Below are 22,809 nucleotides of genomic sequence, written 5' to 3'. Positions count from 1 at the left end.
TGTCTGTCAGATCATTAAAAAGACTCGTTACCCACACTGGGGTGAGACCCTGGAGTTGGAGCTTGAGACAGAGGAGCTGTCTGAGGGAGGGACTGTCACAGTGGAGGTCTGGGACTGGGACATGGTGGGCAAAAATGACTTCCTGGGAAAGGTGAAGCGGTTATGTTCCTAAAGTCCAATCCCTCATACTTATGTTAATCTGTGAGGACACGTTATACTTATTTCTACTATATAGAATGATTCATACTTTTACAAATACAAATATGTATTTTTGGTGGTATAATACTGTTTCAGTTTAGTGTATGATGTATTGGTTATTTGTTTTCATGTTCAGGTGGAAATCCCTTTTGCTTGCCTGCACAAGACACCTCTGGTACAGGGTTGGTTTCGTCTGCTGCCCCTGGGAAACAATGAGGATGATGCTGGGTAAGGAGTGTATGGGTGTTAGTGTGGTTGTGTGGATGTGTATCGGTTTGTGTGTGTATGAGAGAGAGGGAGGGGGGTGGTTTTTTATGTATATTTCTTCATCTTAAATGTCACTTGTGACGTTAAGTAGGACTTGAGGACATATTGGTCCCCCTCTAATGCCACAGGCCACGATTGACATCAGTTGTTTGTCTGGTGTCCTGCCTGGGATGGTTTTTTATTTCAGGTTTTTGACTATTTCCCTTTTCAACGTGCGTGCACACACGCGCACACACGCGCACACACACACAGAAAGAGCGAGAGAGTCATTAGGGAGTGAGTCACAGCTTTAGGGAGTGCTTGTTTGGGAAGGAATGAAAAGGTACTATCAGAAGGCCTGTCATTCCCAATATGTTAGGGGACAGGAAACTATAAAAAATAACCATTACAGGGTGGTTGTCGCACATCACGCCACCAAACCTAATATAATGTGGGCACATTCCCCTGGTAATGCTCAGCACTACCTGTGCTATAACATTCTTGTGCTAAGCGAACTTCTTGTGAGTATTGTTTAATTAAGAATGTCGTGACTGTAGTGTCTCTGAGGCCTCTCGCTCTCGCTGTCCACAGAGGTAAGCTGGGTGCGCTGCGACTGAAGGTGCGTCTGGTGGAGGACCGTATTCTGCCCTCCATGTACTACCAGCCTCTCATTGACCTGCTGGTGCAGTCAGTCATCTCTCCTGCTGAGGTCAACATCACACTGCTGTCACATACACAACCAATTGTTATTAACTAATTCTACAGGATATTTTTCTGATTTGTTCAACCACTAATGTATTAAATTTTTCATGCCATTTTTTATTTTAAATGTAACCTTTATTTAACTAGGCAAGTCAGTTAAGAACAAATTGTTATTTACAATGACAGCCTACCGGGGAACAGTGGGTTAACTGCATTGTTCAGGGGCAGAACGACAGATGCCATGGTGCGTGATTCCTTCCTATGAAAATATATTTAATTCTTTAGATTTCTTACTATATACCACATCCTTTCACCACAGGGTTTATACAGTATATAGAGCCTACTGTGCCCCATGGCTGACAGACACATAGCCAGCTTCCTCTCATAAATGAACACCTGGCTAATGGACCCTGACTGTCTCTACGCTCTGACCCACCCCAGGTGGAGGACGGCAGCCCCCTGACCATGTTGGAGGAGGTGACCACGGTGGAGAGCCGGCAGGACGTGGCCATGACCCTGGTCAAGATCTACCTGGGGCAGGGCCTGGTGGTGCCCTTCCTGGACTACCTCAACACCCGCGAGGTCAACCACACCTGTAAGATATACTGGCTGGCTGGGGCAATTTAACATAGGACAGGAAAGTCATATTCCTGAGCGTATGCTTTTCTAGATGCTCTTGTCAAAAATCATGGTTATATGACCACTGAGTCTCTTGGATGTAGTGAAGGTTGAGGTAATGGGCAGTGTTGGAAGGAGCTTGCGGCTGTGAACAACCAGACACTGTGTAGGTTAAGGTAGTGGACAGTGTTGGAAGGAACTTTGAGTGTATATGTGCTAGGCAGATTAAAAAAGAGCCCAGTTGATCACCTGCTCTTGTTCCTGCGTATCCTGCAGAGGCTCTAAACAATGCTGGTATTTAACTCTGATTTGACGCTCTCTCTCTCTAATCGCAGCAGTAGCCAGGGTCAGTCTGTCTGTGTGGGCGGGCGGTGCAGCATTATATTAATCAGACCTCCAGCAATTATTCATCCTTACTGTTGTTTGACACATTCTGGGTGTTCATTAATTATGTTCCTGTCTCCACTCGGGTCCCCAGGCTAAGTCATAAGGAGTTTAGTTGTGCTCTTTTTTTTCTCACTTTCTGTTAGTGTGGCTTGTGATAACAAGCAAAGTTTCCATAGCAACTCCACACGATCTAAAAGGGAGCTCGTTGATCATAAGATCAAAATAGACATTGGGGAGTAGAAAAATGTGAGAAAACAAAAAGTGAGAAAAAAAACTAGAAATTAATTTATGTTGAAGAAGTGGTGTGGTAGAACAAACTTTTAACATCCTTTTTAATATCATAAAAGAGCTGGCAGCTCTTCTCTTCTCACAAATGAGCTTCTGGCCTACAACTACACTGATCAAAAATATTTACGCAATATGCAACAATTTCAAAGATTTTACTATCACTGAGTTACAGTTCATATAAGAAAATCAGTCAATTTAAATAAATAAATTAGGCCCTAATCAATGGATTTCACATGACTGGGAATACAGATATTAATCTGTTGGTCACAGATACCTTAAAAAGGTAGGGGCATGGATCAGAAAACCAGTCAGTATCTGGTGTGACCACCATTTGCCTCATGCAGCACGACACATCTCCTTTGCATAGAGTTGAACATGTTGTTGATTGTGGCCTGTGGAATGCTGTCCCACTCCTCTACAATGGCTGTGTGAAGTAGCTGGATATTGGTGGGAACTGGAACACACTGTCGTACACATTGATCCAGAGCATCCCAAACATGCTCAATGGGCGACATGTCTGGTGAGAATGCAGACCATGGAAGAACTAGGACATATTCAGCTTCCAGGAATTGTGTACAGATCCTTGCGACATGGGGTGTGTGCATTACTATGCTGAAACATGAGGTGATGGTGGTGGATGAATGGCACGACAAATGGGGCTCAGGATTTGGTATCTCTGTCTATTCAAATTGCCATCGATAAAATGCAATTATGTTCATTGTTCGTAGCTTATACCTGCCGATACCATAACCCTACCGCCACAATGTGGCGCTCTGTTCACAACGTTGACATCAGAAAACTACTCGACGCCATATACGCTGTCTGCCATCTGCCCGGTACAGTTGAAACCAGGATTCATCCGTGAAGAGCACACTTCTCCTGTGTGCCAGTGGCTATCGAAGGTGAGCATTTCCCCACTGAAGTCAGTTACAACGCCAAACTGCAGTCAGGTCAAGACCCTGGTGAGGACAACGTGCATGCAGATGAGCTGACAGTTTGTGCAGAAATTATTTGGTTGTGCATACCACACTTTCATCAGCTGTCCAGGTGAATGGTCTCAGACAATCCCGCAGGTGAAGAAGCCGGATGTGGAGGTCCTGGGCTGACGTGGTTACATGTGATCTGTGGTTGTGAACACAGTTGAACGTACTACCAAATTCTCTAAAATTATGTTGAAGGCGACTTGTGGTAGAGAAATTAACAATCAATTCTCTGGCAACAACTCTGGTGGACATTCCTGCAGTCAGCATGCCAATTGCACGCTCCCTCAAAACAGTGGCCTTTTATTGTCCTCTGCACAAGGTGGACCTGTGTAATGATCATGCTGTTTAATTAGCTTCTTGATATGCCACACCTGACAGGCGGATGGATTATCTTGGCCAAGGAGAAATGCTCACTAACAGGGCTGTAAACAAATTTGTGCACAACATTTGAGAGAAATAAGCTTTTTGTGCTTATGGAGATTTTCTGGGATCTTTTTAATTTCAGCTCATGAAACATGGGACCAACACTTTACATTGCGTTTATATTTTTGTTCAGTATAAAACATTTTGCCCGGCAATAGGTCATATCACTATGACTACATCAATGTTCCTCCCTCCAAGGATAAAGGTAACTTGGGTAGAAAATGGGGCCAATGAAAGTCCTCTTTGAAAATAGATTAGCACTAGTATTGATGTAGCCCTAGCTGACCGAGATCAGTATTTGGTTTATTACTCCTCTTAGCCCCATACACAGTGGTTTAGAAATATGATGTCCCTGAAATGTATAGCTTACATTCCTCTACTCTTTAATGTATCTCTCTGACAGTGGATCCAAACATCCTGTTCCGGTCCAACTCACTAGCTTCTAAGGCCATGGAACAGTTCATGAAGGTGAGTAGGAATTCTCATCATGTTGTCTGGGCATGCTCTCTCTGTCAATCCAATGTGTTAGCTGGATTCTCACTTTGCTCTTACCGGTCTCACAGTAAAGCACTATAGCCTAGTCCTAAAGACATGGGAATGACTTAAATCTAAGAACCACTGTTGTTCTGAATAACTGGCATTAGCTGTGTAAACTGACTGGATATATATAAAATAGCTTTGAATGGATGTTTTCTAAATGTGAGGTATTGTGCACTGGCAGGCTGTGGGGATGCTGTACCTTCATGAGATCCTGAAGCCTATCATTAACCGCATCTTTGAGGAGAAGAAGTACATTGAGCTGGACCCGTGTAAAATTGACCTGAACAGAACCAGGTAAACAGAAAATACTGGTGTCGAAATACAGGTGTGAAAATGATTGTTTACACCCTCAGAGATATACTAGTTTCCTGGATAACAACCCATAACATCTACAGTATATAAGACTTGCATCATAGCATAATCCCCACGTCCTCCACAGTGTGACTGGAGAAGACAACATCAAGACATGAAAAAGGAATGTAAAAATGGGGGAAGTTTGTTGCCTGGCAACCAGAGAGAACCCCCTGAGATGCCTATCTCTGACACCCACCCATATCCAGTATCTATCATCCCTATATCTGCCCAGACCAGACCTGATCATTTACAGAGACTGATCCTACATCTCCATAGACGTAACCTGCTATCTACTGTACCACATTAGTGGTCAAGTTTCCACAGACGTAATAACACTGAGGGATCTATTGAGACATGAAATGTATAAGATGGCGCCTGATTGACAAGATGGCGCCTGATTGACAAGATGGCGCCGATAGAGATGGCAACTTCGCTTCTAGTCCTTAGGAAACTGTGCAGTATTTTTTTTTTTTAAATTTATGTATTATTTCTTACATTATTAGCCCAGAAAACCTTAAGTGTTATTACATACAGCTAGGAAGAACTATTGGATATCAGAGAGACGTCAACTTACCAGCACAACCAGCACTACGACCAGGAATACAACTTTCCCAAAGCGGATCCTTTGTCTGCACCTCCCAGGGCATTCAAACTGATTCCAGAGGCTGACCCAAAATGGAAGAAAGGGTGCCGGAGCGGTCTTCTAGTGAGGCTTCGGATGCACGCACACCACCCACTGCTTCCGAGTATATTACTCACTAATGTCCAGTCCCTAGTTAACAAAATCTACGAAATCAGAGCAAGAGTTGCTTTCCAAAGAGATATCTGGGATTGTAACATACTCTGTTTCACGGAGACATGGCTAGGTGGGTACATGCTGTCGGAGTCTGTACAGCCAACGGGATTTTCAGTGCATCACACTGACAGGAACAAACATCTCTCCGGTAAGAAGAAGGGCGGGAGTGTATGTTTCATGATTAACGACTCATGGTGTAATTGTAACAACATACAAGAACTCAAGTCCTTTTGTTCACCTGACCTAGAATTCCTTACAATCAAATGCTGACAGTATTATCTCCCAAGAGAACTCTCCTCGGTTATCATCACAGCCGTGTATATCCCCCTGCAATTGGATACCAAGACGGCCATAAAGGAACTTCACTGGACTTTATGCAAACTGGAAACCGTATATCCCGAGGCTACATTTATTGTAGCTGGAGATTTTAACAAAGCTAATTTGAGAACAAGGCTACCTAAATTCTATCAGCATATCGATTGCATTACACGAACGAGTAACATGCTCGACCATTGCTACTCTAACTTCCGTGATGCATACAAGGCCCTCCCCCGCCCCTCCTTTTGGCAAATCTGACCATGACTCCATCTTGTTGCTCCCCTCCTATAGGCAGAAACTAAAACAGGAAGCGCCCGTGCTTAGGTCTATCCAACCTTGGTCTGACCAATCAGATTCCACGCTCAAGATTGCTTCGATTACGTGGACTGGGATATGTTCCGGGTAGCCTCAGAAAATAACATTGACGTATACGCTGACTCGGTGAGCGAGTTTATAAGGAAGTGTATAGGAGATGTTGTACCTTCCCTAACCAGAAACTTCCCTAACCAGAAACCGTGGATTAATGGCAGCATTTGTGCAAAACTGAAAGCACGTACCACCGCATTTAATCCTGGCAAGACGACTGGAAATATGGCCCAATACAAACAGTGTAGTTATTCCCTCCATAAGGCAATCAAACAAGCAAAGTGTCAGTATAGAGACAAAGTGGAGTCGCAATTCAACGGCTCAAACATGAGATGTACGTGGCAGGGTCTACAGACAATCACGGATTACAAAAAGAAAACCAGCCCCGTCGTGGACATCGACATCTTGCTTCCAGACAAATTAAACAACTTCTTTGCGCGCTTTGAGGATAATACAGTGCCACCGACGCGGCCCACTACCAAAGACTGTGGGCTCCCCTTCTCCGTGGCCGACGTGTGTAAAACATTTAAACGTGTTAACCCTTGCAAGGCTGCCGGCCCAGACGGCATCCCGAGCCGCGTTCTCAGAGCATGCGCAGACCAGCTGGCTGGTGTGTTTACGGACATGTTCAATCCATCCCTATCCCAGTCTGCTGTCCCCACATGCTTCAAGATGGCCACCATTGTTCCTGTTCCCAAGAAAGCTAAGGAATCTGAAATAAATTACTATCGCCCCGTACCATTCACTTCTGTCATCATGAAGTGCTTTGAGAGACTAGTCAAGGATCATGTCACCTCCACCCTACCTGTCACCCTAGACTTACTCCAATTTGCTTACCGCCCCAATAGGTCCACAGACGATGCAATCACCATCACACTGCACACTGCCCTATCCCATCTGTACAAGAGGAATACCTATGTAAGAATGCTGTTCATTGACTACAGCTCAGCGTTCAACACTTTTGTACCCTCCAAACTCATCATTAAGCTCGAGACCCTGGGTCTCGACCCCGCCCTGTGCAACTGGGTCCTGGACTTCCTGACGGGCCGCCCCCAGGTGGTGAAGGTAGGAAACAACATCTCCACTCCGCTGATCCTCAACACTGGGGCCCCACAAGGGTGCGTTCTCAGCCCCCTCCTGTATTCTCTGTTCACTCACGACTGCGTGGCCATGCACGCCTCCAACTCAATCATCAAGTTTGCAGACGACACAACAGTGATAGGCTTGATTACCAACAACGACGAGACAGCCTACAGGGAGGAGGTGAGGGCCCTCGGAGTGTGGTGTCAGGAAAATAACCTCTCACTCAATGTCAGCAATACAAAAGAGATGATCGTGGACTTCAGGAAACAGCAAAGGGAGCACCCCCCAAGCCACATCGGCAGGAGAGCAGTGGAGAAGGTGGAAAGTTTTATTTTCCTCGATGTACATATCACCGACAAACTGAAATGGTCAACGCACACAGACAGTGTTTTGCGAAGAATGCGCAATTTCAGGAGGCTGAAAAAATTTGGCTTGTCACCGAAAACCCTCACTGACTTTTGCAGGTGCACAATGCATCACCTGGGGCAAACTACCTGCCCTCCAGGACACCTACAACACCCGATGTCACAGGAAGGCAAAAAAGATCATCAAGGACAATAACCCTCCGAGCCACTGCCTGTTCACCCAGCTTCCATCCAGAAGGCGAGGTCAGTACAGATGCATCAAAGCTGGGACAGAGATTGAAAAACAGCTTCTATCTCAAGGTCATCAGATTGTTAAACAGCCACCACTAGCACAGAGAGGCGGCTGCCTTCCTACAGACTGATATCATTGGCCACTTAAAAAAATGGAACACTAGCCACTTTAAGAATGTTTACATATCTCGTATTGCTCATCTCATATGTATATACTGTATACTGTATCCTTCAGTATCTATTCTTACTATCTATTGCATCTTAGCTGCTCTGCCACTTCATAATTAGTGACAATGCTGTCTGTACAAAGCAAAGGTCACAGTATGGGTCCCGCAGGCCTTTGTGTTTCAGAGCTCTTTTGAATTGTCAGTATACATTTCATTTCAATGTAACACTGACCCCTCTCTCTCTGGAGGCGTATCTCATTTAAAGGTGCGGTGTCTGAGGCTGAGGTGAGGGAGAGCAGTGTGGAGATGCTGCAGGGCTATCTGTCTAACATCGTGGAGTCCATCATTGGGTCAGTTACCCAGTGTCCACCTGTCATGAGGGTGGCCTTTAAACAGCTGCACAAGAGGGTGGAGGAGCAGTTCCCTGAGCAAGAGAATGAGGTTTGTTTCAAACCCAGAGGTCAAGGGTCAAATTCAGCTACAAAGGTCACCTAGATGAAGATGTGTTTTCATTGCTGGATAGTGAATAGACATGGGGATGTTGTCAGTGCATTTATTTTGTTCATCTCTGTTGCACTCCTTCCCTCCTGGCCCTCTCCCCTTAGGATGTGAAGTATCTGGCCATCAGTGGGTTTTTCTTCCTGCGTTTCCTTGCCCCTGCTATCCTCACACCCAAGCTCTTTCACCTGAGGGACCAGCATGCAGATACACGCACCAGCAGGACACTGTTACTACTGGCCAAGGTACTGTGCCCTTGCACGCACACACTCATACGGACACACACACACACGCACACACATGCACAGACAGTTTTTATCCTACAACAGTGCCACACAGTCCCACACAGTGAAACAGCTGTGGCGAATAGAGTTGCTGTCCGTGGTGCTGAAGTCCTGTTGCTATGGGTCCTCTACAGAGAATGGTCTATTTTTACCTCTGTGTGCAGCCAGGCTTGGGTTCAAAGCAGAGCTTCAGAGAGGGGTCCTTCAGAGAGGTTCCCATGCCAGGTGTGGGCAGGACAAAGAGGGCCTCACAGCAAGCCTGCTCACTGGGATGTTTGATGTTACTCAGAGACACATAGAGAGAGAGAGGGGTGTAGTAGTCTGTTACAGGAACCACAAGCACATCCTGATGATACTGTGATGCTCATTTAATATCAGAATTGATAACAGTACTCTCTGCCCATTTGACAGATGGTAAGTTATGGTTACAGTAGAGAGTGGTGGGTGAACATGGCTGTGTTTCTCTATGCGCCAGGCAGTGCAGAGTGTGGGGAACCTGGGTTTGCAGCTGGGCCACGGCAAGGAGCTGTGGATGGAGCCCTTGCATCCCATCATCCTTTATAGCGTGGCCTCTGTTAAAGACTTCCTGGACAAGCTCATCGACATTGATAGCGGTAAGAAGCACCAGCAGGACACTGTTTATTCAGTAAGGCATTTTTTTTACCTTTATTTAACTAGGCAAGTCAGTTAAGAACAAATTCTTATTTACAATGACGGCCTAGGAACAGTGGGTTAACTGCCTTGTTCAGGGGCAGAACGACAGATTTTTACCTTGTCAGCTCGGGGATTTGATCTATCAACATTTCGATTACTGGCCCAGTGCTCTAACCACTAGGTTACCTGCCGCCCTATAAGGCCTGGAGTTTTTCCTCACCATGTCACCTTACCAGGGGGAAACTCTAGGCCCTAGTAGTAATGCATCAGTAGCCTGCTGAAGAGCAAGCAGATAACCGTAGAGATCAGAGATAAGGTAGAGCCACTGGGGGGGGGCAGACAGACGGACGACAGAACAGCAGAGCTTGGCTGGGCTCCTATCCTGGCAGGCTAACCCGCCAGGTGCCAGTATGGCAAGGCCAGTTATTACTGGTATCAATAGATACAATAGATACAGTGGTGAAATATTCATAGGCAGCTGAGAGCTGATACTGGGACTAAAATGGAGTGCGGTGGGCTGCGCGTTGAACTGTGGAGCGCTCGCCACCCCTACACACCACACTGTATACATAGCACACCTATGCCCTTTTCTCATCGTCACGTGTCAGCGAGTCTGTTGTTGTGATCCATCTTATCACTCTGAAATATCATGTTCCAATCTCCATGTCATCTCAGCCACTGGGCTCTCCCTCAAAGGCCACTTTGACATTTAATACACTTGATGTGAATGTGTTATGCAGGAGTGGATTTGTATTGTTCCATCTGTCTGAGGTGTGTGCCCGTGCTCATTTTGGCACTCTTTTTTTGATTTAGTCTAGTCTTAGTCATTTTGACAAAAATATCATTAAGTCACATTTTTGTCATTTGAATAATGATTTAGTCTAGTTATTGTTAAAACAAGGCTATGTATGTTTGTGGACCTATAGGTTGAGGCAATACAAATGCTGTGTTGTGACTAAAATTAAAGGGCATTTTGTTGACTAAAATAGCCCACTCAACCTATAGGTCCACAAACATACATAGCCTTGTCCTACCAACATATTTTTCTACATAACATCCTATTCTCTTCCCAACAGCAGAAATATTGAATGAAATAATTCAGAGTAAATAGATATTGCACATTACATACAAAACAAACAGACACAAGCAAGTGCAGAAAAAGAGTTGCACAATCACCAGATGGTTCCGCAAAGTATTGCCGAAGGGTTGCACCTCCGTCCGGATGGATTGCACCTCCGTCATTCAGTCACGTCATTGCCATTGTTATCAAGGTTCCACAGATGCTGCAGCTACATTGGTGTCCAAAAGTAAAATGGGAGCTAATGACTGATTTGCCCAGTGATGTAGTAGTCACTGAACCTTAAGTCCGAATCAAGTCTCAAGACGCCTGTGCTCCCTAAGTCCCTAAGTCCAAGTCCCAGTGCTCGAGTCCTGGTCCAAGTGCTCAAGTCTAAGTCACTGGGTCCACATACATCTAAATAAAGTTATTTAACCAGTCAGATATAGTGTAGTGGCAAGAGGAATTTTGTCAATCAATTGTTTGCTATCCCTTTTCTTTCTGTGCCTCCAAATGTTTGCATATAGGCTACTAGTAATGTTACCAGGGCCACATTCAGTTCCAAAACGTTCTTGATTCAGATAGAACCCAGGAATAGAGTTATTCCATATTCAACATATTAGAGAGGCATGTTTGTTCTACATAGAGATACGCTATCTGAACGTTCCTAAGGGTTGAGTCCTGCTGAACGTGTCCCAGGTTGGCTATAGCTAGCTAATGAGGTAACATGACTAAACAAGGTGTAGCCTAAACAAATGGTTAACAGTCCGGTCCGGAAGTAGCCTCGTTTGTAACGGCCTGCTATGTGCTTAATGGATGTAAAATACGGCTCTCCAATGCACGATAGAAATAAAAAATCATAGCGTTGATATTACGGGTCATATCTGTTTGAATGGTAAGGGCTAGAATCAAACCGTGTTCTCTGAGGAAAAGAGGGAGACTTTGCTACGTTGGTTACAGAACCTGGCTATGAAATACAGTGGGGAAAGTGGCAGGGTTGAGCGTACTCAAGGGATAGCAAAACACAGACTGTTGTTTTACTATTAAACTCAGTGCGGCTATGGTTTTTAATTTCTTAAAGCAGCTGGTGTTTCCCAACCAGGCAACGGGTAGCTGACTAGAAGGCTGGTGGTTACTAGTTATCTATAGGGAAGCAAGAGAGTCGCCTGCGCTATGTGTATAATCGGAGCAGGAGGAGAGCCTGTCTGCCTGTCTTCCCACACATCGCTTGCTCCTACGCAGCTGATGTGTGCGGACGGAGTGTGGCGCGTCCTCCCATTGTTCAACAGAACTGCGCTGTGCATATGTGCTGCTATTATTCACTGTGCTTATCACTGAAAAGCTTTCAATTTCTCCAAAGATTATTGTCCAGTCCACTTAGGAGTCAGATTTTAGTCACAGATATATTTTTGTCTCGTCTCATTTTAGTCAACTGAAGAAAAGAAAAAATGTTATAGTTTATTCTGTGTATATTTAGTAAGTAATAGTCTAATCAATTGCCACTGAAAAATACGTGTTTGACGCAGTGCTTGACTTGAGGAGTTCACCAGAGCTGAGTCTCGGGGGAGGCACGAGTAATGTCTGCAGTTTTCGGTTTGGCTATTTGTTTCACGTGTATTAGTCTATAAATACATTTCTTTGACAAAATTCGTCATCTCTCCCATGTCTTATTCAACTAGTAGTTGTTCTGAAATGTTTATTGCTTGCCTACATTTAGGCAGGCAAGAAAATGGCCTTGCCGAAATCCCCCCCTTGTAACTTTGTCACAAGAGTGAACAAACTTAACGTCAGGATAGGCTACCGGAATTAATAATTCATGTATGTGTGTTATGTTAAACATAGAGGAGGGAGTAAAATGTAGGCAAGCAATAAACATTTCAGAACAACTACTAGTCGAATACGACATGGGAGAGATGACGAATTTTTGCAAAGAAATGTATTTATAGACTAATACACGTGAAACAAATAGCCAACCCGAAAACTGCAGACATTACTAGTGCCTACCAGCGATCAAACCGACATAAAATATTAAATGAAATGCAGCCTAACGCCTATCATTGACAGCTGCCTTGAAGGACACAAATAAAAAATGCTTTCTGCTACTAAGATCAGTGAATTGTAGGCTAAACTGACAACGGAGTGAAGAGCAGAAATCTCAACTAGCAAGCAAGTCGCAGCAATGAAGAATTGAGTGTGCGCGTGTTCGCGGGGGGGTCGGCACCTTATATTTTCTACTGCTTGAGCTCCTGTTTCACCTAATATAATATTAGCTCAATAGTATTGTGGAGCTCCTGCACCCAAATATGAACAGTACCGGTACCCAGCATGAGTACCAGCACCTGTTTCAGTCCAAGTATTTTAATCACTATTTTTGACAAAATGAACACTGGGATGTGCTGAACACAAGGGTGAAGAGGGAGCAAGATGACACAAACAATGATGTACAATGAGATAATGCATCATGTGCTGTAATGTAATTCAACAATATGTATAAATTAACCATAACTGTACTGCTACAGCTCCACCTTGTGTCCATATTGATACAATGTAGAACTTCTGTTTCTGTGCTCCCCTTTTCACCCATCTTATTTCTCTCTTCCTTTCTCTCACTCCATTCCCCTCCATCACTGTTCCTGTTCCATCTTTTTCTCCCTCTCCTTCCCCTCTCTTTTCTCTTGCTCTGTCTGTCTGCAGTGTCTGAGGTGCCCCAGAGGGCTGTGTTCCTGCCCTCAGTGACAGTGAAGGAGGGCTATCTCCAGAAGCACAAGGCCGAAAGCCCCCAGCTCCTGTCCCGCTTTTCCTTCAAGAAGCGATACTTCTGGCTGAGCAGTGAGACACTGTCCTACGCCAAGACCCCGGATCCCTGGCAGGTCTGACTCACACATACACAATCCTACCCATGACCAGCTCTAATAGCAATTCCTCCATTCTTTTACATCAGATAAAGACAGACAAGAAAACATGAAGTCCTCTGAAAGTAACTCATTATAACAAGGTAACACCATTTCCTCTGGTGATGAATTGGCTCCTGTACCCTTCAAAGGGTGTTTGATCGTCATCCTGCCTCATAAAAAAAAAAACATTTTAATAATCCGTCTGCCTTATTTGTGTTTCTCTCTGTATGAGAACATCATTAGTGGGGAGGCTATTATCATGTGATGCCCAGTCTTTTGATAATGAGCTTCTCTCATTTGCCTAGCCAGTCCAGGACAGGAGTGGGGATGAGGGAAAGAGAATGATAGGGGGTAGAAAGGGAAGGAAGAGAGAGGGGCAGAGAGCAAGCGAGAAAGAGAACAAGAGAGAGAGGGGGGAGCGAGAGAGGAATAGATATAGGGGGGGTCAGAGAAAGAGAGATGTGGAGAATAGGCCAGTAAAAGAGGGTTCTCTTTGAGCGGACTTCTTCCTTTGTGTGGCTGGAATAAATGCGAGGTTCATTGAAGGCTGTGGATATTCATACTAACATTGCAAATCCAACTGTGGACCATATCCCCTCCCACTGTGCTCTAACCTGAGTGAGGCAGGCATCCCATGGAAGCAGCTGATTTATACATTAGAGCAGCCTTTCTGACATTTTTCTCCTGCCCTGCTCTCTTCCACTTTCTTCTCCATCTCTCCACCACTCTTTTCTCTTCAGTCCTTTTTCTTTGCAAAATGGTCTTGAATTACTTAATGCTCAATAAAAGGTTGGGGAAGGATGAAAGCAGACATACTCTATCAACTGTACCCATAAGGGTGGCACTTGAAGCCGGGCCTAAACTCGCCTGAGGAATAGCTGATAACTGAATGATTCATTTGATGTGTATTTGCCTGCATCAGAAAATTGCCTACAAAGAGCAATACAGGAGTGCAACATGGAGCTGTGCTCATACTGTGTTATGTGTGCATCCTGCAGGTGCGCTCCTCCATCCCCATCCAGTGTGTGTGTGCTGTGGAGAGAGTGGATGAGAATGCCTTCCAACAGCAGCATGTGTTGCAGGTCGTCACCCAGGACAACGATGGAAAGATGCACACCATCTATACCCAGTGCAAGGTATTGACAGACCTCCAGTCACTGACCATACTATTACTGACCACAGCACTACTGACCCTTGACTGGGTTGACTTTGTGGTGCTTTCTTTTTATCACTGTTCTCTGTGGTTTGTGCGTACGCTGGGACTGACCTGAGTGTTGTGTATGTCTGTCTGTGTCTGCAGAATGTGAATGAGTTAAACCAGTGGCTGTCAGCCATCAGGAAGGCCAGTATCTACAACAGGCGCATGCTGCCCTTCTTCCACCCAGGGGCGTACCGCAGTGGCAAGTGGACCTGCTGCCTACAGGCTGACCGCGCTAGTAATTAAAACATTGACTTATGTAGGAATCTTTGTTGAAGTACCACACACACTTAACATGTTAGTGCTTCCTTAACACTTCATAATTATCTTTTTATCTCACATTTATGTGCACTACTCTGAACACCAGCCGATATTTATTTGCTCACTGAGACTGAGAATCTCACAGACAGATTACCATACCCTTGTCTGTACATTACGCCTTGAATCTATTCTTCCGCGCCCAGAAATCTGCTCCTTTTACTCTCTGTTCTGAACGCACTAGACGACCAGTTTTTATAGTCTCTACCGTACCCTTAACCTACTCCTCCTCTGTTCCTCTGGTGATGTAGAGGTTAACCCAGGCCCTGCAGCCCCCAGCACCACTCCCATTCCCCAGGCACTCTCATTTGTTGACTTCTGTAACCATAAAAGCCTTGGTTTCATTCATGTTAACATTAGAAGCCTCTATTCACTGCTTTAGCACACTCCGCCAACCCTGATGTCCTAGCCGTGTCTGAATCATGACTTAGGAAGGCCACCAAAAATCCTGAAATTTCCATCCCTAACTATAACATCTTCCGACAAGATAGAACTGCCAAACGGGGCGGAGTTGCAATCTACTGCAGAGATAGCCTGCAGAGTTCTGCCATGCTATCCAGGTCTGTGCCCAAACAATTTGAGCTTCTACTTTTAAAAATTCACCTTTCCAGAAACAAGTCTCTCACCGTTGCCGCTTGTTATAGACCCCCTTCAGCCCCCAGCTGTGCCCTGGACACCATATGTGTTTTAATTGCCCCCGATCTATCTTCAGAGTTCGTACTGTTAGGTGACCTAAACTGGGATATGCTTAACACCCCGGCCGTCCTACAATCTAAGCTAGATGCCCTCAATCTCACACAAATTATTAAGGAACCTACCAGGTACCACCCGAAATCCGTAACCATGGGCACCCTCTTAGATATCATCCTGACCAACTTGCCCTCTAAATACAACTCTAAATACAACTCTAAATACAACAAATACTGCTGTCTTCAACCAGGATCTCAGCGATCACTGCCTCATTGCCTGCATGTGTAATGCGTCCGTGGTGAAACGACCACCCCTCATCACTGTCAAACGCTCCCTAAAACACTTCAGTGAGCAGGCCTTTCTAATCGACCTGGCCCGGGTATCCTGGAAGGATATTGACCTCATCCCGTCAGTAGTGGATGCCTGGTTGCTCTTTAAAAGTGCTTTCCTCGCCATCTTAAATAAGCATGCCCCATTGACAAAATTGAGAACTAAGAACAGATATAGCCCTTGGTTCACCTCAGACTTGACTGCCTTTGACCAGCACAAAAACATCCTGTGGCATTCTGCATTAGCATTGAATAGCCCCCGCGATTTTCAGGGAAGTCAGGAACCAATATACTCAGTCAGCTAAGGTTAGCTTTTTCAAACAGAAATTTGCATCCTGTAGCACTAATTCCCAAAAGTTTTGGGACACTGTAAAGTCCATGGAGAATATGAGCACCTCCTCCCAGCTGCCCAGTGCACTGAGGGTAGGATGCACTGTCACCACCGATAAATCTACAATAATCGATCATTTCAATAACCATTTTTCTACGGCTGGCCATGCTTTCCACCTGACTACCCCTACCCCGGCCAACAGCTCAGCACCCCCTGTAGCAATTGATAGAGTTCAGTGTGTCAAATCAGAGGGCCTGTTGTCCGGACCTCTGGCAGTCTCTATGGGGGTGCCACAGGGTTCAATTCTCGGGCCGACACTTTTCTCTGTATATATCAATGATGTCGCTCTTGCTGCTGGTGATTCTCTGATCCACCTCTACGCAGACGACACCATTCTGTATACATCTGGCCCTTCTTTGGACACTGTGTTAACAAACCTCCAAACGAGCTTCAATGCCGTACAACACTCCTTCCGTGGCCTCCAACTGCTTTTAAATGCTAGTAAAACTAAGTGCATGCTCTTCAACTGATTGTTGCCCACACCCTCCCACCCGACTAGCATCACTACTCTGGACGGTTCTGACCTAGAATATGTGGACAACTACAAATACCTAGGTGTCTGGTTAGACTGTAAACTCTCCTCCCAGACTCACATTAAGCATCTCCAATCCAAAATTAAATCTAGAATCAGCTTTCCATTTTGCAACAAAGCCTCCTTCACTCATGCTGCCAAACATACCCTCGTAAAACTGACTATCCTACTGATCCTTGACTTCGGCGATGTCATTTACAAATTAGCCTGCAACACTCTACTCAGCAAACTGGATGTAGTCTATCACAGTGCCACCCGTTTTGTCACCAAAGCCCCATATACTACCCACCACTGCAACCTGTACGCTCTCGTTGGCTGGCCCTCACTGCATATTCGTCGCCAAACCCACTGGCTCCAGGTCATCTATAAGTCTTTGCTAGGTAAAGCCCTGCCTTATCTCAGCTCACTGGTCACCATAGCAGCACCCACCCATAGCACGCGCTCCAGCAGGTATTTTTCACTGGTCATCCCCAAAGCCAACACTTCCTTTGGCCGCCTTTCCTTCCAGTTCTCTGCTGCCAATGACTGGAACGAATTGCAAAAATCACTGAAGCTGGAGTCTTATATCTCCCTCTCTAACTTTAAGCATCAGCTGTCAGAGCAGCTTACCGATCACTGCACCTGTATACAGCCAATTTGTAAATAGCACACCCAACTACCTCATCCCATATTGTTATTTATCCTCTTGCTCTTTTGCACCCTCTACTTGCACTCTCTACTTGCACATCATCATCTGCACATCTATCACTCCAGTGTTAATGCTAAATTGTAATTATTTAGCCTCTATGGCCTATTTATTGCCTTACCTCCCTGCTCTTCTACATTTTCACACACTGTACATAGATTTTTCTGTTGTGTTATTGACTGTACTTTTGTTTATGTGTAACTCTGTGTTGTTGTATGTGTCGAACTGCTTTGCTTTATCTTGGCCAGGTCGCAGTTGTACATGGGAACTTGTTCTCAACTGGCCTACCTGGTTAAATAAAGGTGAAATTAAATAAATAAATAAAATTAGAGAAGTGAATACACTGTATGGCCCCTCTCTTTTGTTCAGCTTCAGGTTGCAGTCGCACTCACTCTGCAGTGACTCTGGGCGACTGGAGTGACCCATTAGATCCAGACGCAGAGACTCAGACCATCTACAAACAGCTTCTTCAGGGAAGAGACAAGCTCAGGTCAGTGGAATACACTTTGACATGAGACATTTGGAGGCTATGGTAAACCTTCTCAGACAGACAGACAGGGTGCAGTTCATTTACTTGTCATAAGGGGTCTACATTGTAACACTAGGACTACTCTTATTCATTAGAATATAGCCTGTAACTCAGGAACACATCAGTGTGGATTATGTTCAGCCTCTCTCACACAATGCTTTCATACTTTGTTACACACTGTCTAAACATTGATAAACATGTTGATCAGTGTGTTAATGTGAGTGTGCTGTGCCTTGTGCTGTGCTGTGCCCTGTGCTGTGTGCTAACAGGAAGCAGTATGTGGAGGCTGAGATGACCACAGAGGAAGAGAATAGAGTGAACTCTGGGCTGCTCCCTGGTGAGAGACTGTCAAAGCAGTGCCTTTTTAATATGCAGTTCAATCAGTTGTAACACCTTAGCTGTCAGAGAGGTTGGTTCCCTAGACATTTGTACTGTCATTTAAAGCATTCGCGTTGCTTCAAATCTCTCTCTCACCCCCAGATGGAGCAGACTGTAGCGTGGAGCTCCTGAAGCACAGGCAGGCTGCAGCGGTTCGGCTACTTGGAGTGGTTCTGGATCTGGAGCAGGCCCATGCCACCTTCCAGCGGCAGGAAAGAGAGGAGGCCGGTAGCCTCATCCTGACCCCCTAGATTGGGCCTTCCCTGGGGCCTGAGCCCGGGTCTGAAGGGGAGAGCAACGTCCTGTATCAGACTCAATGGTGTAGGAAAACTAAGCGACCACAGAAGGAAGGCAGCCTCTCCCTGCTCCCTGTCATGTTCTCTGTTACATGTGATGTCTAGAGGAACTCTCTTCTCATCCAGATCACTTCTTCATAAGACAGAATGAAGAGGATACCCATTCTGCAACATTCTTTTCCTGGGACGTTTGATATCACTCACAGGTTTTCAGCTGTGGCAGAGAAGTTATCTAGTGAAATAACTGATTGCCACAGGTCTTGCATTCAGATGGACTGCCACATAAACTTCTGCTACTCTCCCAAAGCTTGGGTTCTTATCGATTGAGCAGGACACAAACTGTTATGTGGAACTGAGCTGAAGCAGGGGCACGCATGGACTGTGTCATTCCGTGGTACTGCATTATTGTATGGCTATCAAGGAATGTAGTGCATGCCCTGCATCCAGCGTCTGTGAAATGTAAAGATGTTTTTTATATTCAACATCATTATATGGGTCGTTCCAGCAATTCGGTGCCTTTTGAAAAAAAATAATAATAATATTTGGATTTCACCTCATTTTAGCATTCTGTCATAAAGAGCACACGTTTTCCCATCTCAAGAGGTTAAATTAAAACAATTACTATAGTAAGTGCCTTTTAAATGTCAAATAAAGGAACAGGGTTGACCACAACAGGGGGAATGGAACAGGGAGTGGCAATTGAATGCAGGCTTCCCATTTGTATGTATTTATTGTTACAACATTTCTAGCCTGTCTATCTATGGGTAACACTAATAAATAATAATCTTCAGAAATTACTTTTTCAGAGCAACAATAACTAGGGCTTTACAATGATGGTGAATATGTGGAGAAATGTTGGGGTTAAGGGGGTTAAAAACTTCCTAGAAGTCACAGAGGGTGCACGGAGGGACATGCCAAAGTGCTGAATTTTGGCACTTTAGCAAGTCTTTGTTCATATAAAAAAAATTGATTTATTGAATTATCCATGTGGTCTATATTAAATGGCACTTCATTTAGTATAACAGGCTTTTAAAATTCAATATTGGTGCACAATTTCTAATTAAAAAATCAAAGAGATCCAAAAGGCACTGTTTTCGTATAACGACCCATACCTTGGAGGACGATTATGCAATCTACTCTAGTTTTTGATGAATCTACCTGAATGTATGCTATTTTGATATTGCTTTTATTTATGTTTTTTTACTCTCTAATTTATATATTTCAATTGATAACATCCACAATGTTGTAGTAAGATTGTGCTGGTGTTCATATTAATGAGGGTAATGCCCTGTGAGATTTCTAAGTGAGTGTTTTAATACAATGACACACACGCCATAATTGCTTGAACAGTCACTTGTTTGCTATTAGTATATTGTTTTCACTGTTGCCATAGTGAAGCTTGTGTTTGGTGCTGTTGCTCTGTGGATTTATGGGAAGTAACTCAAACTCAAATTTGTGGCTTTGATATGAAAAACATATTTTACATGGTCCACAGTTGATTGGTTAATTGGTAAAAACATGTATTTGAAGCAGTACTACTGACAATATTATAAAGTAGATCAAGTGACATGTTTACTGTTCTCCTCAGGTCATTGTATTTGAAGTCATTTTAAGACTGCTGATTTTGAGTGAAGTGTCATACAGTAACTGTCATTCCTTTGTATTTAATGGAATTGAACATATGTAGATCATTTCTGTTCTACTCTAGTTAGGGTCCCATCACCCTCTGTAGAGAGCTAATGATGTCGACTCACAACCATTTGAGCGTATCCTGTCTTAGCCATACCTTATATTTTGTATACATGTATGAATTCCCTACAGTATTGACCAAATTCAGTTTGCTGTTTTTGAGGTGAGCTCAGAGGAGTAGAGATGTGTGTTCTTGCACATTGATGAGTTGTCAAACTCCAAGTGTGTGAGTTGAGTTGCGTGGAATGGCGTGCACCATTGAAAATGCTTTCAGTGGAGGTGTGGGAGATGTTTCAAATGCCAAACTGCATTTGTTGCCATGGTAAATTGTGTACTGTCTTTATTTTAGTAGTACTTTCTTTAAATTAGTGACATGGATTTTTTTAATCAGTCTTGTCGATTCAAGAAAGAAAAGCTAAGCGTATTGGATTGTTACAATTACACTGTTATCAAATTATATGTTACTGATATCTGAATCGTTTATTTACCTATTATTGTAATCTGTTTAGTAAATTGTATTTAACTTGGCTGGCTATCTTTAGAAGGTTATTATAGACCACTGTTGAATTCCGCTGAATTTCATTAAGCAGCCTCTCAAGTTCAAATCCGGACAAATATTGATTGTTGCTCGTTGACTTGTTATTTGCTGGAAGAGGGCTGCAATTTAGAAAATGAGCTTACATTTTATATTGCTGACACAAAATGACTGCATGCACAAAGCGGATGGTTACAGATTGGTGGTAACATCAGCTGTATTACTGTGAACTGTATTGGAAATATTGAGTAAAATGTAATGATACCGCTACTACTTAGTTTGAATCTGTGTTCATGCACACACTGAAAAACCTTTTGACTTTACAATCAGTCGTGTTTTTATAAGAGGTGTTGGAGGGTCTGGAGATACTCAGTGCTTGACTTGGACTGAAATAGGTGCCGGTACTCATTTTGGGTGCCAGTACTGTTTATATTTAGGTGCAGAGCTCCACAATACTTTTTAGCTAATATTCTATGGGCCTGATTCCGACTTAGGAAATTACGCCTTTCTTACGCAAGCCTTTCCTTCACACTTCTCAGTAGTTGGTATTCAGACTTACGTTTTGAAGGTGCTTAATGGGCTTTGCAGGCATGGTTCCCTTGTTCACACTGAATAAATTTAATTCAACTGCTGAAAACCTTCCCAACAGATTAGTTTTAATTCAATAGGGTTTTCTGTAAATGTATCTTAATCCGTCCCTTTAAATATGGTTTACCTCTTAGTTAGAATTTTGTTGACAGACTCAAAAGAATACTGTATACGCTTATTCGTCTCCGTTTCAGCACCGATTGGAAGATATAAACAATACTCTGATCTTATTTAGGGTTAGGAAAGTACTTACGAATCATAAGAAAAACAGGTTTGGAAAAACTTTACACTCGAAAGAAAGAAAACGGTGGTTTGATTCATTCTGATAATTCCCACATTCAGTTCTTTAACCCATGGTAATGTTGGAAGATTAGTGTACATAGAATTATAATAGGGAGAAAAGTGTACAAATGTAGGCTATAGTAGACTGTACCCTGCACTAACCATGGAACTGTGTGATGACGCAGTCAAGTATTGCACCATGAATCGGGTTCAGACTGTTACAACTTGGTCTGCGCTCCCCTCTCCATAACGATTTAATTAGCCTCAGGGCAGGCCTACCTGTTTTGAGCCCCACCTGTTTAGCAAAAAATGACAGCTTGATGACAGGTTTTCACACTCTTGGCATTTTCTCAACCAGCTTCACCTTGAATGCTTTTCCAACAGTCTTGAAGGAGTTCCCACATATGCTGAGCACTTGTTGGCTGCTTTTCCTTCACTGTGTTGTCCAACTCGTCCCATCTCAATTAGGATGAGGTTGGGTGATTGTGGAGGCCAGGTCATCTGATGCAGCATTCCATCACTCTCCTTCTTGGTCAAATAGCCCTTACACAGCCTGGAGGTGTGTTGGGTCATTGTCCTGTTAAAAAACAATGATAGTCCCACTAAGCGTATTGCTGCAGAATGATGTGGTAGCCATGCTGTTTAAGTGTGCCTTGAATTCTAAATAAATCACTGACAGTGTCACCAGCAAAGCACCCCCACACCATCACACCTCCTCCTCCATGCTTCATGGTGGGAACCACACACACGGAGATCATCCGTTCGCCTACTCTGCGTCTCACAAAGACAAGGCGGTTGGAACCAAAAATCTCAAATTTGGACTCATCAGACCAAATGAAAGATTTCCACCGATCTAATTTCCAAAGCGTGTGTTTCTTTGCCCAAACAAGTCTCTTCTTATTATTGGTGTTCTTAGG

At 44.1% G+C, this 22,809-nt stretch overlaps 1 protein-coding gene across 1 annotated transcript in view; it reads left to right on the top strand.

Annotated features, from left to right (window-relative positions):
• Positions 1-21,292, top strand: part of LOC106585515 (rasGAP-activating-like protein 1) — a 33,089-nt gene extending 11,797 nt beyond the window's left edge. The window contains exons 7-21 of the mRNA XM_014171808.2: positions 11-151; positions 335-426; positions 1,036-1,153; positions 1,588-1,741; positions 4,249-4,313; positions 4,567-4,679; positions 8,314-8,506; positions 8,671-8,808; positions 9,323-9,461; positions 13,253-13,428; positions 14,451-14,588; positions 14,753-14,888; positions 17,965-18,085; positions 18,394-18,461; positions 18,605-21,292. Of these exons, the coding sequence (XP_014027283.2) occupies positions 11-151; positions 335-426; positions 1,036-1,153; positions 1,588-1,741; positions 4,249-4,313; positions 4,567-4,679; positions 8,314-8,506; positions 8,671-8,808; positions 9,323-9,461; positions 13,253-13,428; positions 14,451-14,588; positions 14,753-14,888; positions 17,965-18,085; positions 18,394-18,461; positions 18,605-18,753 (1,941 nt within the window). The 3' untranslated portion in view covers positions 18,754-21,292. The remainder of the gene's footprint in view (positions 1-10; positions 152-334; positions 427-1,035; positions 1,154-1,587; positions 1,742-4,248; positions 4,314-4,566; positions 4,680-8,313; positions 8,507-8,670; positions 8,809-9,322; positions 9,462-13,252; positions 13,429-14,450; positions 14,589-14,752; positions 14,889-17,964; positions 18,086-18,393; positions 18,462-18,604) is intronic.
• Positions 21,293-22,809: the final 1,517 nt, after the last annotated feature.

Source organism: Salmo salar, chromosome ssa24 (assembly GCF_905237065.1).
Source record: "Salmo salar chromosome ssa24, Ssal_v3.1, whole genome shotgun sequence".
Lineage (NCBI taxonomy): Eukaryota > Metazoa > Chordata > Actinopteri > Salmoniformes > Salmonidae > Salmo > Salmo salar.
Note: the sequence above shows the minus strand (reverse complement) of the source record. Positions and strands in the feature narration are given on the sequence as shown.